General features: G+C 43.0%; 1 protein-coding gene across 6 annotated transcripts in view; it reads right to left on the bottom strand.

The window, feature by feature from the left end:
* LOC112231051 (retinoic acid receptor RXR-alpha-A) overlaps window positions 1-12,923 on the bottom strand; it is a 161,068-nt gene that overhangs the window by 2,160 nt on the left and 145,985 nt on the right. For all 6 annotated transcript variants that reach the window (XM_042311744.1, XM_024397573.2, XM_024397575.2 and 3 more), the window contains 3 exons: window positions 12,680-12,812; window positions 10,862-10,953; window positions 4,400-4,505 (listed from right to left, as the gene is read on the bottom strand). In XM_042311744.1, the coding sequence (XP_042167678.1) occupies window positions 4,400-4,505; window positions 10,862-10,953; window positions 12,680-12,812 (331 nt within the window). The remainder of the gene's footprint in view (window positions 1-4,399; window positions 4,506-10,861; window positions 10,954-12,679; window positions 12,813-12,923) is intronic.

The following is a 12,923-nucleotide window of genomic DNA, read 5'->3' as shown; positions in this document are numbered from 1 at the left end:
GTATTTTCAATGTCTGCTCTATACAGCAATAGCCATTTACTTTACAAACTTTGTTTCCTGCGTTTATATTTTGAAATATTGTGATATGCCTGGCTGGGCCTTTATACTTTTCACAGACAGTCGCAATTCAACAATAACCTATTTGGCGGTGTTGTGTTCGAGACCACCTAAACAAAGCGAGACCGATTCAAGACCAAGACTGAAGCAAATTGAGTCAAGAAGAAGACAGCCGGGAGGGGCACAAGGGGTGTGACACCAAGTCAAGACCGAGACCAGAAAAATGCGAGTCCAATTCAAGACCACGATTGTTATTCTGTCAAATCACCACCATAATAAGAGTTTAAAATGTCCAGTATTTCTGTGTTCAGATTTCAGAACAACGTGTGGATTCTTTAGACATTCAGAATAAATGCATGCTGAAGGAAAATAGAGCCACTCTACAAATTATTACTAACCCAACATAGTGGGGGGGCAATGGGCCTTCTATGCCTTCAGAGAAGGGCTAAGGATTTATAAAATAATGATTATAATAAAAAATAATGATAATTCTATTATTATTTTCAATGATGTTCTGATTTGATCTTTAGTTTTTGTTGGAAAGGAAAGGGTTAACACTGAAGAGGAAATAAAGATCCAATCATGATTTTTCTTTGCTGTCTCTGGGGAGATAAATCTAGCTAGTTAAGTCAGCCATTGGCTAGGGCATCAGAAGCTAGATAAAGGCATCTGCCATTCAACTGTATTATGCAACATTCTGGAGTGACAGTGGAATCAACCAATCACATTTTGACTTAGTGAGTGGGATCGTTTTTTACAAAAACGTATAGAAACTCTGCCTTCTTGAAGGCCAACAGAACAATGAGCAATAGCGAGCAGTAGTTTTCCCACGGTCTAGCTAGCTAGTTTTTGTTGTCGGCTAGTTTGCAGCGGCTGCAGCAGGCGTTATCAAAGAGGATGGTTGCTAATTTGTTAGCTTTCCATTTAAAGAATTTAGTTTTAAACAATCATCACCGGGTGAGTGGAATTGTGTTTTTTATTGCAGCGCGTTTGCTGTTGTAAGCCATCTCTTTGAAAATACCTTATGTGTGTGAAACTTTGTTGCATTTAGAGTGGAAATGACAGCATTTTAGCAACAAGAAATCTTACAAAAAATCTGTTCATAAACACTCCCATAAAGAATATGACACAATTATCTGACAAGCGACCACTTAGATATGGTCATTTTTACATTTTCATAAATTCTTAGATGTAACGAGTATGCTAGGAGTCGGGAAGCAAATACAGAGTAGAGTGAATAGAGTAGAGTGAATTTAATCATTAACAGAAAAAAACAAGACATACAAATAGCGTACAGACATAAAACACATGAACAGAATCAATAACGCCTCAGGAAAGAACCAAAGGGAGTGACAGATGTAGGGGAGGTAATCAGGAAGGTGATGGAGTCCAGGTGAGTCTTATGAGGCGCAGGTGCATGTAACGATGGTGACAGATGTGCGTAATAATGAGAAAACTGGTGACAACGAGTGCCAGAGAGGGGGAGCGGGAGTAAACGTGACATTAGAATGTTTGGGAATTATTTATACTAGGGCAATTGTCAAAATTCTATAGCAATATAGAGTGGGAAAGTGGCTGTGCGTTTGGACAATTAATAGACACTGCAGTAAATGAGAGTGAATAAAAACATCTGTCTTGGGCCCTCCCGAGTGGCGTAGTGGTCTGAGGCACTAGAGATCCTGGTTCAAGTCCAGACTCTGTCGCAGCCGGTTGCGACCGGGAGACCCATGGGGTGGTGCGCAATTGGCCCAGCATCGTCTGGGTTAGGGGAGGGTTTGGCCGGCAGGGATGTTCTTGTCCCATTGTGCTCTAGCGACTCCTGTGGCGGGCCGACACGGTTGCCAGGTGTATGGTGTTTCCTCTGACACATTGGTGCGGCTGGCTTCCGGGTTAAGCAGACACTGTCAAGAAGCAGCTTGGCTGTATTGCGTTTTGGAGGACGCACGGCTCTCGACCTTCGCCTCTCCCGAGTCTGTACGGGAGTTGCAGCGATGGGACAAGACTGTAACTACCAATTGGGGAAAAAACTTCTTTTTTTGTAACCTTTTGTCTTGTACAGGACTGGAGTCTATACAAACCGGTGCGCTATAGCCAACCAGAGCTACAATAGACCTTTATAAAAACAAGCCATTTGCCACACGGGCCTGCTATCATTCACTTTGAACTGGACTGAGTGTTTACAGGCATTAGATGAACCTCCTCAAACTTTTTCAGCTATTTGGCTGTCAAAATTGCACTGAAAACGATGGGGAATTGTGTCCTCCTCATCCTTCTGCAGTGCGCCTGCCAATGCATGCTTGTCCCAACCAAGCACCCAAGCTAACTGGATAGCTTGCTTGCCAGCTCGCTACGTCCAGACACAAATGAGAGAACACCTCACTCTGACCATTTTACTTGCCGTAGCAGAGCTGGTTAGGCTGTTCTTGACTAACTATAACTTTTTTTTTTGCCAACGTTTACTGACACCAGTAATATTCAGCAGGTGTTACTCGTTCGTAAATTCATCAGTTGTTCTGCACTCTGGCACACTCAGATGAGAGTCCTCTGAAATCGGAGTAGATAGCCAGAGTGCATTTGCGAACACAAGAGATATGCTAACTGTATAATAGTCGTTTAAGTTATTGCTAGCTAATAAAATGACACCTGCATCTCTAGCTGTGTAGCAACCAAAAAACGATATGAGGGGAAAAGTCAGTCACTCACCCTTCAATGGCATGACATGACATCCTCCTAGCAGCTAGCCAGCTAACATTAGGTTCAGTGTTTTTAACTTGCTACATAAATATCTAAATATACGTATACTAGCCTATTAGCCACATTATGGCTGACTTGTGATCATTGCTCTTGCTAGTTTGATTGTATTGACATTCCCAGCCTTAGTTACATTTGTCCGTATTTGTCCAGAACATAGAGTAATTGAAACTGAAACAGTGCATCCTTATTTTTAAACCCTCTTATAAAGTAGTTTTCTTTTTAGCATAAACTGGGAATTTTATATTTTTATTGATATTAAGATTGTCTGTTTGTTTCATATCATCAAAGTAGTTAAATCGCTGTCAGTTTAAACTGGTTACTTTGTGTGCTAAATGTCAAATGTGCTTTTTTTGCAATAGGAAGTAATAGTTGTACATTTCATTTGGGAAATGCTTAATGGTTGTGGTTTTGTATTCTTATGATTGGGACCTACTGGCTCATTACATTATGTTAGAGTTTATGAACAGCTTATCCTTTAACACCATGCTGTGTGTGACTGCTTTCTTTCCATCAGCCCTCTGCAGTGGTGTAATGGTGCCTGGAGAAGTATACTCTCCTAAACGGCCCGCCCAGTGAAGGAAAGGCACCCTATGTGAATAATCCTATGTTTCCATATGTATTTTTCTTAAAATCACACTTATTTTTATTCGAGAAAAGACAAACATTTGATGGTCTAAGTCCACAACAGTGCTTAAACCACATAAATCTGATTGGGTAGGCCTGTCGGGGCCTGGCTCCACAGTGGTTGGGCCTGTATCCACCCAGGCCCATCCATGTCTACGTCCTGATACAAACAGCGCATGATGACAAATGCGCATCAGAAATACGATTTAAAAAATGCAATACCTGGTTTGCATACCCATTGTTGCCTTAGTTAGTATTTACTGGCAGATATCCTACGTTTAAACATCTTACCTACCCTACCAGCTACCGATGTCATTCTTCTGTGAGCTGCTCCATGCCACAACCAGCTGAGAGCTGCACACTCCTGCTGTCTGCAGATGATCCACTGAAACTTAGGCTGTGTGCGGCACGCGTGTGAATATATTTCACATGCTTTGCGATTGTGTAGGCTACTTTGTGCATGATTTCTCTATTGTTCTACATAATTGATAAGTCATTTACCTCCACTACACTACTTTGATACGCATCAGTAGGGAGAAGTGAGTGTGCGCAATGCCCACTGAAAAAAAAGGGGTATACAATTTATACCAGCGTATATCCTCCGCTACACCACTGGCACTTTGTGTTTTACAAAAAGTGCACTCGCCAATACGCAAACATGTCTATAATAGATACGGCTGTTAAGATATTCATGTTTTAAGAAAGTGTGTATATTTGGCCTGGCGAAGTGGTTTTAATGCGCTAACTGAATTGTTTTACTCCACTGGTCTCTGCTGGTCTCAGGAAGTCCTCACTATCCGAGACCGAGTCAAGACTGAGTACAAATTTATTGGACACCAAGACAAGACCAATACTCTCAATATGTAGACTCGAGACCGGACTCGAGACCGAGACCGTCTCCAGTACTACAACAATTTACATTAGGGGAAGCTTTGTTTATGGAGGGAGGTGCATGTATCCATACCTGCCAGGCTGATCTGGGTATTTCTGTTTGCAGTAGGCCTCCAGAGAGGCGTAGACCTTCTCTCTCAAAGCCTCCACCTCGCCTGGGTTTGACAAGCCTTTAGAATCTGAGGAGAGACACACAGCACTGCATCAGACAACCAGGCACAACAGTCACAGGATATCAGATTTATGCATGTCTGTACATGTACAGCTTTGTGTGTACATTCAAGCATGTGTGTTTATGTGTGTGTGTGTTATATATAATATGCCTTTGTGTCTGTGGCTGTACATGTAGACGAGAGACAGGGAGTGTTATTGGTAAACAGCAGTGGACAGGCTGGCTGCCCCTAAGACCTGCCTCCTGCCATCAGAAGCCTTTAACACTATCAAATGACATGTGATCTACCCTACTGGTTTTTGACTCATATACATATGCAGGGTAATTCTCCCCATTACACAGCCTGGATGAGGCAACACATGTAGGTTATGTATATGACCTTGTGTTTTCCACTCTGGCAAGAGGTTGGATAACCCTACATTCAGAGGCAATTTGCAGTAGAACTTGCTCTTTGCTTTGGCTATTTTTATAAAAAGCGTTTCTTTCCTTCAAACATTTTATTTTCATTTTCAATACATATCGACAAATGTACATTCATCTCGACAAAGCATCTCAGAAAAAGTCCTAGGAATCCTGTTAAAGCCTGTTTTGAGACAAAAACAAAAAACTGCCAGCTTTTAGGATGATGTTACACTGCACAGACAAACTCTGATCTAGAAGTAAAATCAACTCATACATTTTGCATTTACATTTTAGTAATTTAGCAGACGCTCTTATTCAGAGCAACTTACAGTTTAAGTGCAAATGTCTTAAGATAGCTAGGTGAGACAACACATCACAATCATAATCAAGTACATTTTCCCCCAACAAAGTTTTTAATCAGCAAAATCAGTGCTAGTAGCAAAAGACAAGTGGCCTTCTTTTTTTTTTTACCAGGATGCGTGAGAGTTATTTAAGATACTCTTCAGAGGTAATAAAAGTTGCGTCATTAAAGTTGATCTCCGCTGGTAATCACGACAGTTTAAGCTACCGCACAGGAAAGATAGTGATGAAGCTCATTAACATTGTTGCAAATGGTGGGGAATAACCAATCGCGATGAGGCATGGCCAGGTGTGATTTCTATAGTACACTTCAGACAACCACGTTTAAAGTGACTGTGAATCAAATGTTGCATTGATAAAATGAATGATAGAATTTTCATCTGACACGATCACTTTGCCTACTCTTAATTATTGCCTAATATGTTGGCATGTATAACCACATATATATAGTTTTTGGTTTGTATTTGACCCCCAATTTCGATCTTGTCTCATCGCTGCAACTCCCAGACGGGCAGCAAAGGTCGAGTCACGCGTCCTCTGCAACATGACCCGCCAAATCGCGCTTCTTAACGCTTGCCCACTTAACCAATGTGTCAGACTGATGAGAGAGGTCAGCCTGCAGGCACCCGGCCCGCCACAATGAGTCGCTAGAGCGCAATGAGACAAGTAAAGCTCCCCCGACCAAACCCTCCCCTAACCCGGACGATGCTGGGCCAATTGTGTGCCGCCCTACGGGACTCCCGATCACGGCCGGCTGTGATACAGCCATGGATTGAACCCAGGGCTGTAATGATACCTTAGGCACTGTGACACAGTGCCTTAGACCGCTGTGCCACTCAGGAAGCCCCACGTAACATATATATTTTTTACCAATTCTCATGGTTGTTAATAGAGGATTTAATTTTTATTTTTTTTACAAATATTACTGTTTTAACAGCTTTGGCATCAAGTCACTTGCCGATAATGTTGAACACAATCAAAGTTAACATAATCCCCTAGATGCCTTCAATTGCCCAATTTATAGGCATGTGTAGGCATCTTTTTTAATAACATAATGCTGCGCTCCAAAGGGACTTGAAATAACATGATGTAAATAAATAATACAGTAATTAAATAATACAAAGAAAGATATGTTTATTCATTAGCCTACTGGATAGACGTATTTAGGCATGTTATGTGAAATAGGCCTCATGTGAAATCATTGTCAAAAGCGCAAGAGGTACTGTTGCATGTAGGTCTAGATTATTAATTGATTGATCATATCAAAAAATAAATATCAAAACATTCTATCAACAACTAGAAAGCAATTGCATGTGGCTCAGGAACCACTGACTCTGCATTTTTCTATCAAGACACCTGCTGGTTAGCATAGCTCATGAGGTCTCCTAAACTGTCGACTACGTGGGACTAAAGATGCTTCATGCAAAGCTTTTATTTTTACCCATAAGCGTAGGAGTAAAATGTCTCTATTCTCAGAATTTACAACAAATGTTCTACTCCTAGACACTTTATGTATACGGGCATAAATTAAAAAGTGCCCTGATTCAAAATAATATGCAACACATTTCTGGGTCTGATTGGTTACCACTGAGCAAGTATTTGTTTTAAAGGAAACTGAAAAGGCCTGAATACAGCAATACTCTCATCTCAGTGTGGGAAAGGACTCAGTCCCTCTGAATCCCAGCATTCCCCGTTAGGCCATCTCTGTGAGATGCCCCTAATTAGGGGAAAGTAGGCTGTGATGTGTTCCAGAGCCGGGGCTATAACAGAGTGACCCAGGAGCACAGAGGAGCAGTCTGTCCTGGGAGAATGAGGCCCGGCGGCACGTTCCCACACTGCTCTTTGTCTCCGGGGCCACGGCACAGACTCATTAAAGACAGGGAGCATGTCTGGTGCCAGCTGGGCATTGCTGGCGCGGGCACTCAGCATGGTAATGAAGTTAACCCTGGCCTGTACCATAGAGCAGAGGGCTAGCAGACGGCTAGCGGAGGGCTAGCGCAGGGCTAACAGAGGGATGGCAGAGGGCTAGCGTAGGGCTAGCAGAGGGCTAGTGGAGGGCTAGCAGAGGGCTAACAGAAGGCTAGCGGAGGGCTAGCAGAGGGCTAACAGAGGGCTAGTGGAAGGCTAGCAGAGCAGAGGGGGGTCCACCCTATGTTCTCTTTCACTCCTATGTTCCCTTGGCCCTAAGTTCCCTCAACCTGTGTTCCCTCAGCCCTGTGATCTATGATCCCTGGGCCCTATGTTCCCTCAATATATGTTACCTCAGCCCTATGTCCACTCACACGTCTGTTCCCTGCACCCTTTATTCCCTCAGGCCCATATTCCCTCAAACCTATCTGTGTTTCCCCTGTATTCATTTAGCAGCGGTGGGTCACCACTGTTAAATCGTTACCGCCATGCCCCAAAATATGATTTAAATATATATATATATATATGTGTAAGTTCGAATCCCCCCAAAATCCCAGCAAAAAAATATATTTTAAATGTGGACACATTGAGGTGTTGTGAAGAAAAGTGCAATCATCACCTTGAAAATTAAGATTATTGGCTCGATTCAATCTAACCAGTATTTGAGGATTTACGCAAAATAACACAGACACTGGACAGAGGAACTCTGCCTAGAAGGCCAGCCTCCCGGAGTCGTCTCTTCACTGTTGACGTTGAGACTGGTGTTTTGTGGGTACTATTTAATGAAGCTGCCAGTTGAAGACATGTGAGGCGTCTGTTTCTGAAACTAGACACTCTAATGTACTTGTCCTCTTGCTCAGTTGTGCACCGGGGCCTCCCACTCCTCTTTCTATTCTGGTTAGAGCCCGTTTGCGCTGTTCTGTGAAGGGAGTAGTACACAGCGTTGTACCAGATTTTAAGTTTCTTGGCAATTTCTCGCTTGCAATAGCCTTCATTTCTCAGAACAAGAATTGATTGACGAGTTTCAGAAGAAAGTGCTTTGTTTCTGGCCATTTTGAGCCTGTGATCGAACCCTCAAATGCTGATGCTCCAGATACTCAACTAGTCTAAAGAAGGCCAATTTTATTGCTTCTTTAATGAGGACAACAGTTTTCTGCTGTGCTAACATAATTGCAAAATGGTTTTCCAATGATCAATTAGCCTTTTAAAATGCTAAACTTGGATTAGCTAACACAACAAGTGATGGTTGCTGATAATGGGCCTCTGTACGCCTATGTAGATATTCCATAAAAAATCTGCCGTTTCCAGCTACAATAGTAATTTACAACATTAACAATGTTTGCACTGTACAAAAACAAGGACAATTATAAGTGACCCCAAACTTTTGAACGATAGTGTATATATATATAATATACAGTATATATATACAGTACCAGTCAAACGTTTGGACACACCAACTCATTCAAGGGTTTTTCTTTAATATTACTATTTTCTACATTGTAGAATAATAGTGAAGACATCAAAACTATGAAGAAATAACACATATTGAATTATGTAGTAACCAAAAATGTGTTAAACAAATCAAAATATATTTGAGATTCTTCCAAGTAGCCACCCTTTGCCTTGATGACAGCTTTGCACACTCTTGGCATTCTCTGAACCAGCTTCATGAGGAATGCTTTTCCAACAGTCTTGAAGGAGTTCCCACATATGCTGAGCACTTGTTAGCTGCTTTTCCTTCACTCTGCGGTACAACTCCTCCCAAACCATCTCAATTGGATTGAGGTCGGGTGATTGTGGAGGCCAGGTCATCTGATGCAGCACTCCATCACTCTCCTTCTTGGTCAAATACCCCTTACACAGCCTGGAGGTGTGTTTTCGGTCATTGTCCTGTTGGAAACCAAATGATAGTCCCACTAAGCGCAAACCAGATGGGATGGTGTATCGCTGCAGAATGCTGTGGTAGCCATGCTGGTTAAGTGTGCCTTGAATTCTAAATAAATCCCTGACAGTGTCACCAGCAAAGCACCCCCACACCATCATACCTCCTCCTCCATTCGTCACGGTTGGAACCACACATGCGGCGATCATCCGTTCACCTACTCTGCGTCTCACAAAGACACGGTGGTTGGATCCAAAAATCTTATATTTGGACTCATCAGACCAAAGGACAGATTTTCACCGGTCTAATGTCCATTGCAGTGTTTATTGGCCCAAGCAAGTCCCTTCTTAAAATTGGTGTCCTTCAGTAGTGGTTTCTTTGCAGCAATTCGACAATGAAGGCCTGATTCACACAGTCTCCTCTGAACAGTTGATGTTGAGATGTGTGTGTTACATTTATTTGGGCTGCAATCTGAGGTGCAGTTAACTCTAATGAACTTATCCCAGATGTGGGACCAAGTCATTGTTTTACAAGTCACAAGTAAGTCTCACGTCTTAGCACTGAGTCAAGTCTGAGTCAAGTCAAGACCGACAAGTCTCAAGTCAAGTCTCAAGTCCTAAACTTTGAGTTTCGAGTCCTAAACAAGTCATAATGTGCTCTTCACCAAATGTAATACAATTTCAGATTTTTAACAAGAGTAGTAGTTAGTAAATTACATTTACACAAATCATGAATGCTCGTATATTTATTACTTTCTCTTTCTCATGGGTAGTCATGAGACCCCCCCCCCAATAATGATCGACTATCGAGGATCGCTATGGAGCGCAATCGGGCGATGTAGGCTTGTACACAATCGCCCAACCTTCACACACACGCACACACCCTCTCTGTGTGTGGTTACAGTAGGCTAACGTATGTCAATGGGTTTAGGAACAGCAGTAACATCAGGCAGGATTTAGGCTACCAACCGCCTAGCCAGTTGTAGCTCAGTCTTGGGTGCAATGATCACGTTCCCGCACTGACTAACTGTGTGGAGGCTCATTGATTTAACGTTAGCCTACATGCTACACTAGTAAAGTTATATATAGCTTATCATTCTTTGTGCAGCTACAAATGTTGAACAAAGTTGGAAGTTGTTGCGCCTCCGTCTGTAATTTTCTTCAAGCATGTTTTGCAAGTTGCAATCCGTTTTTTATTGACTACAGCGTAGTCTTTATATCCGAAAATAATCATTTGGGATATCATCTTTCCAAGGGTTCCACCTGAATTCACCCACCGACTTTCTTCTGCACTGCCACGCGCAACTTTTTCTCAGCTAACACAATTTGATTGGCTGCTGTCCGATTCAAACTGTAATCCATTAAATGAAGAGTTGATGTCCTGCACATTTTTTTTAATAGCATCATTTTAAATATTTGGGCTTGGGGAGGGTATCAAGTTAGTTTGAGTCAAAAGGCTCAAGTCCAAGTTAAGTCACGAGTCATTGGTGTTGAAGAGAAGGAGAGAGAAAGGGTCAAAAATAGCAGGTCCAGGACAAGGTAGCACGTCCAGTGAACAGGTCAGGGTTCAAAGGCCGCAGGCAGAACAGTTGAAACTGGAGCAGCAGCACGACAAGGAGGGTGTATTATGGTCCTTGAGGGCCACACAGTATAAGAGTTTACTGGTATCATGTGCAGTCATTGTTTGGGAGGTTAAAGTAGCAGGAACAGGTGTATTCAAGCAGAACCCCTTTTTTTCTGTTATTATAATCTAATCATCTAATCTAAAAGGCTCTGGATTAAAGGGGTGGTAGGAGTGTATGTATGTGATACCTGGGTTGAAGAGGACAATGGCTCGAAGGCACCCCAGCTCTGTCTTATCCATCTGCATGTCTCTCATCTTGGACACCAGTTCTGTGAGCACTCTGGATGGAGAGAGGGAGAAACATAGACAGGCTCTTAGAGATCTGACCATCAGCCAGCAACACCTCCCTTGGTCACCGTTCATTACACCCTCCTTTATCTACAGGTGAAACTCAATGGAAACTCAATACAAATCAATTGACAACAAGGCCCCACTGGCCTGACACACATGGGATGTTCAACCAGCTAGAAATGGTACAGCCCTGCCTACACCACGTAATTCAAGCTGCTTAGAACATGTCTGATAAAAGGAAATACATGAAGGACATAGCGCAAACACAATCACAGACTGTAACCGAACACTGATATTCCCAGCGCCCGCGTGTGACATCACTAGGCGGGGTTGCGTTTCGTTTTGGGAGTATGACCCGACTGCTCAAACTCCTCACCCCTCTCTGACTCCATCACACCCGCTCTCTCTCTCCCTCTCCCTATGTCACTCTTTCAGGTCAATTGCAGCTCTTAGCTCATCCTAATTTAATTTTCCTGTTGGAACAATGAGGGTATAAAAAAGGTTTGAGTGTTGAAGTTAACCGCCCTCTTAATTTGTATGGCAGAGAGAAGAGAAGAGGAAAGGAGAGGAAAGGAGAGGAGAGGAGAGGAGAGGAGAGGAGAGGAGAGGAGAGGAGAGGGAGAGGAGAGGAGAGGAGAGGAGAGGAGAGGAGAGGAGAGGAGAGGAGAGGAGAGGAGAGGAGAGGGAGAGGAGAGGAGAGGAGAGGAGCAGATAGAGCTTCATTATCAGTCATCTTAATGCTTCCCCAGATAATGCAAAGATGTAATCCATCCATTAGAAGTAGTGAACTGGCAGTATGCTAATCACTGAGTACAGATTCCCAGCTGGGGATAGAGGGAGATGGAGAGAGAGAGGGGAGGGGGAGAGAAGAGAGGGAGAGGGAGAGAGAGAAGAGAGAGAGAGAGAGAGAGTGGGAGGGGGAGAAAGAGAGGGAAAGAGAGAAGAGAGAGAGAGAGTGGGAGGGGGAGAAAGAGAGGGAGAGGGAGAGAGAGAAGAGAGAGAGAGAGAGAGTGGGAGGGGGGAGAAAGAGAGGGAGAGAGAGAAGAGAGAAAGAGAGCAGAGCGAGAGAGAGAGACAGAGAGAGAGAGAGAGAGAGAGAGAGAGAGCTGTTGCCCTCAAAAGAACACTTCAGTTTGTGACTCAGCATGCCAGGGGACACAGGGTTTAGAGTGTTGGAGTGCTTAACAATACAATCTGTTGGATTGATCTCACAGTGGATGGCCTTATCAACTTCTGTGAACACTGAGAAGGCATATCTTGATACTGTTCTTTTGTATACATTCGTCTATACAAATGTGACTTTAAAAAACAAACAATGCAACAATAGGCATCAAATGTGACTAATGGAAAAGAAGGTCAATATCTGCTTTGGAATAGTCACAGCCTGCCATGGGATTGCAGTCAAAAGAGTGGGATTTCATCAGGAACGCTTTTAAATAGATTTTTTCAAAATGTCTGTCTGAGCAGATCTCCATCTCGCTGTGATGTCCGTTGCCTGTAGCCATACATATTTAATGAATGTGTGTTAATCAGCACTCTCTGTTACGCATCACTACCTCTTCTTCTGACAGAGCCTTTTCACTGTTACAGATCAGGGTCTACTTTTCTCTTGCCCTAATTGTGGAAACTGTGGAAACTTCGCATAGCAACCAACAAAAATGTATTTCACAAAGCTGATTGTATCAAGGCAGTGTCAACAGGGTGATCTTGACTACCTGTCAAAGATGGCTCCCACTCCAGCACTGTGGGCGCTGTTACGATGGACGTGTAGCCCTGTTGCCAGGAGGATCCCATCTTTCACCGCTATCGAACGGTGTGAGAAGGATGCGATGAGGAGCTCATTCCACCCTGAGGGAAAAAAGTGAGAGACGAGAGATAAAGAGTGAAAACCTATTACAAAGTTCATCAAGTTGCATTCAACATTCAAACTAAATTGAGCTGACTACAAGGGAAGGGAAT

This window comes from Oncorhynchus tshawytscha, linkage group LG33 (genome assembly GCF_018296145.1).
Source record: "Oncorhynchus tshawytscha isolate Ot180627B linkage group LG33, Otsh_v2.0, whole genome shotgun sequence".
In the NCBI taxonomy this organism is placed as follows: domain Eukaryota; kingdom Metazoa; phylum Chordata; class Actinopteri; order Salmoniformes; family Salmonidae; genus Oncorhynchus; species Oncorhynchus tshawytscha.
This window is presented reverse-complemented; position numbering and strand designations above follow the sequence as displayed.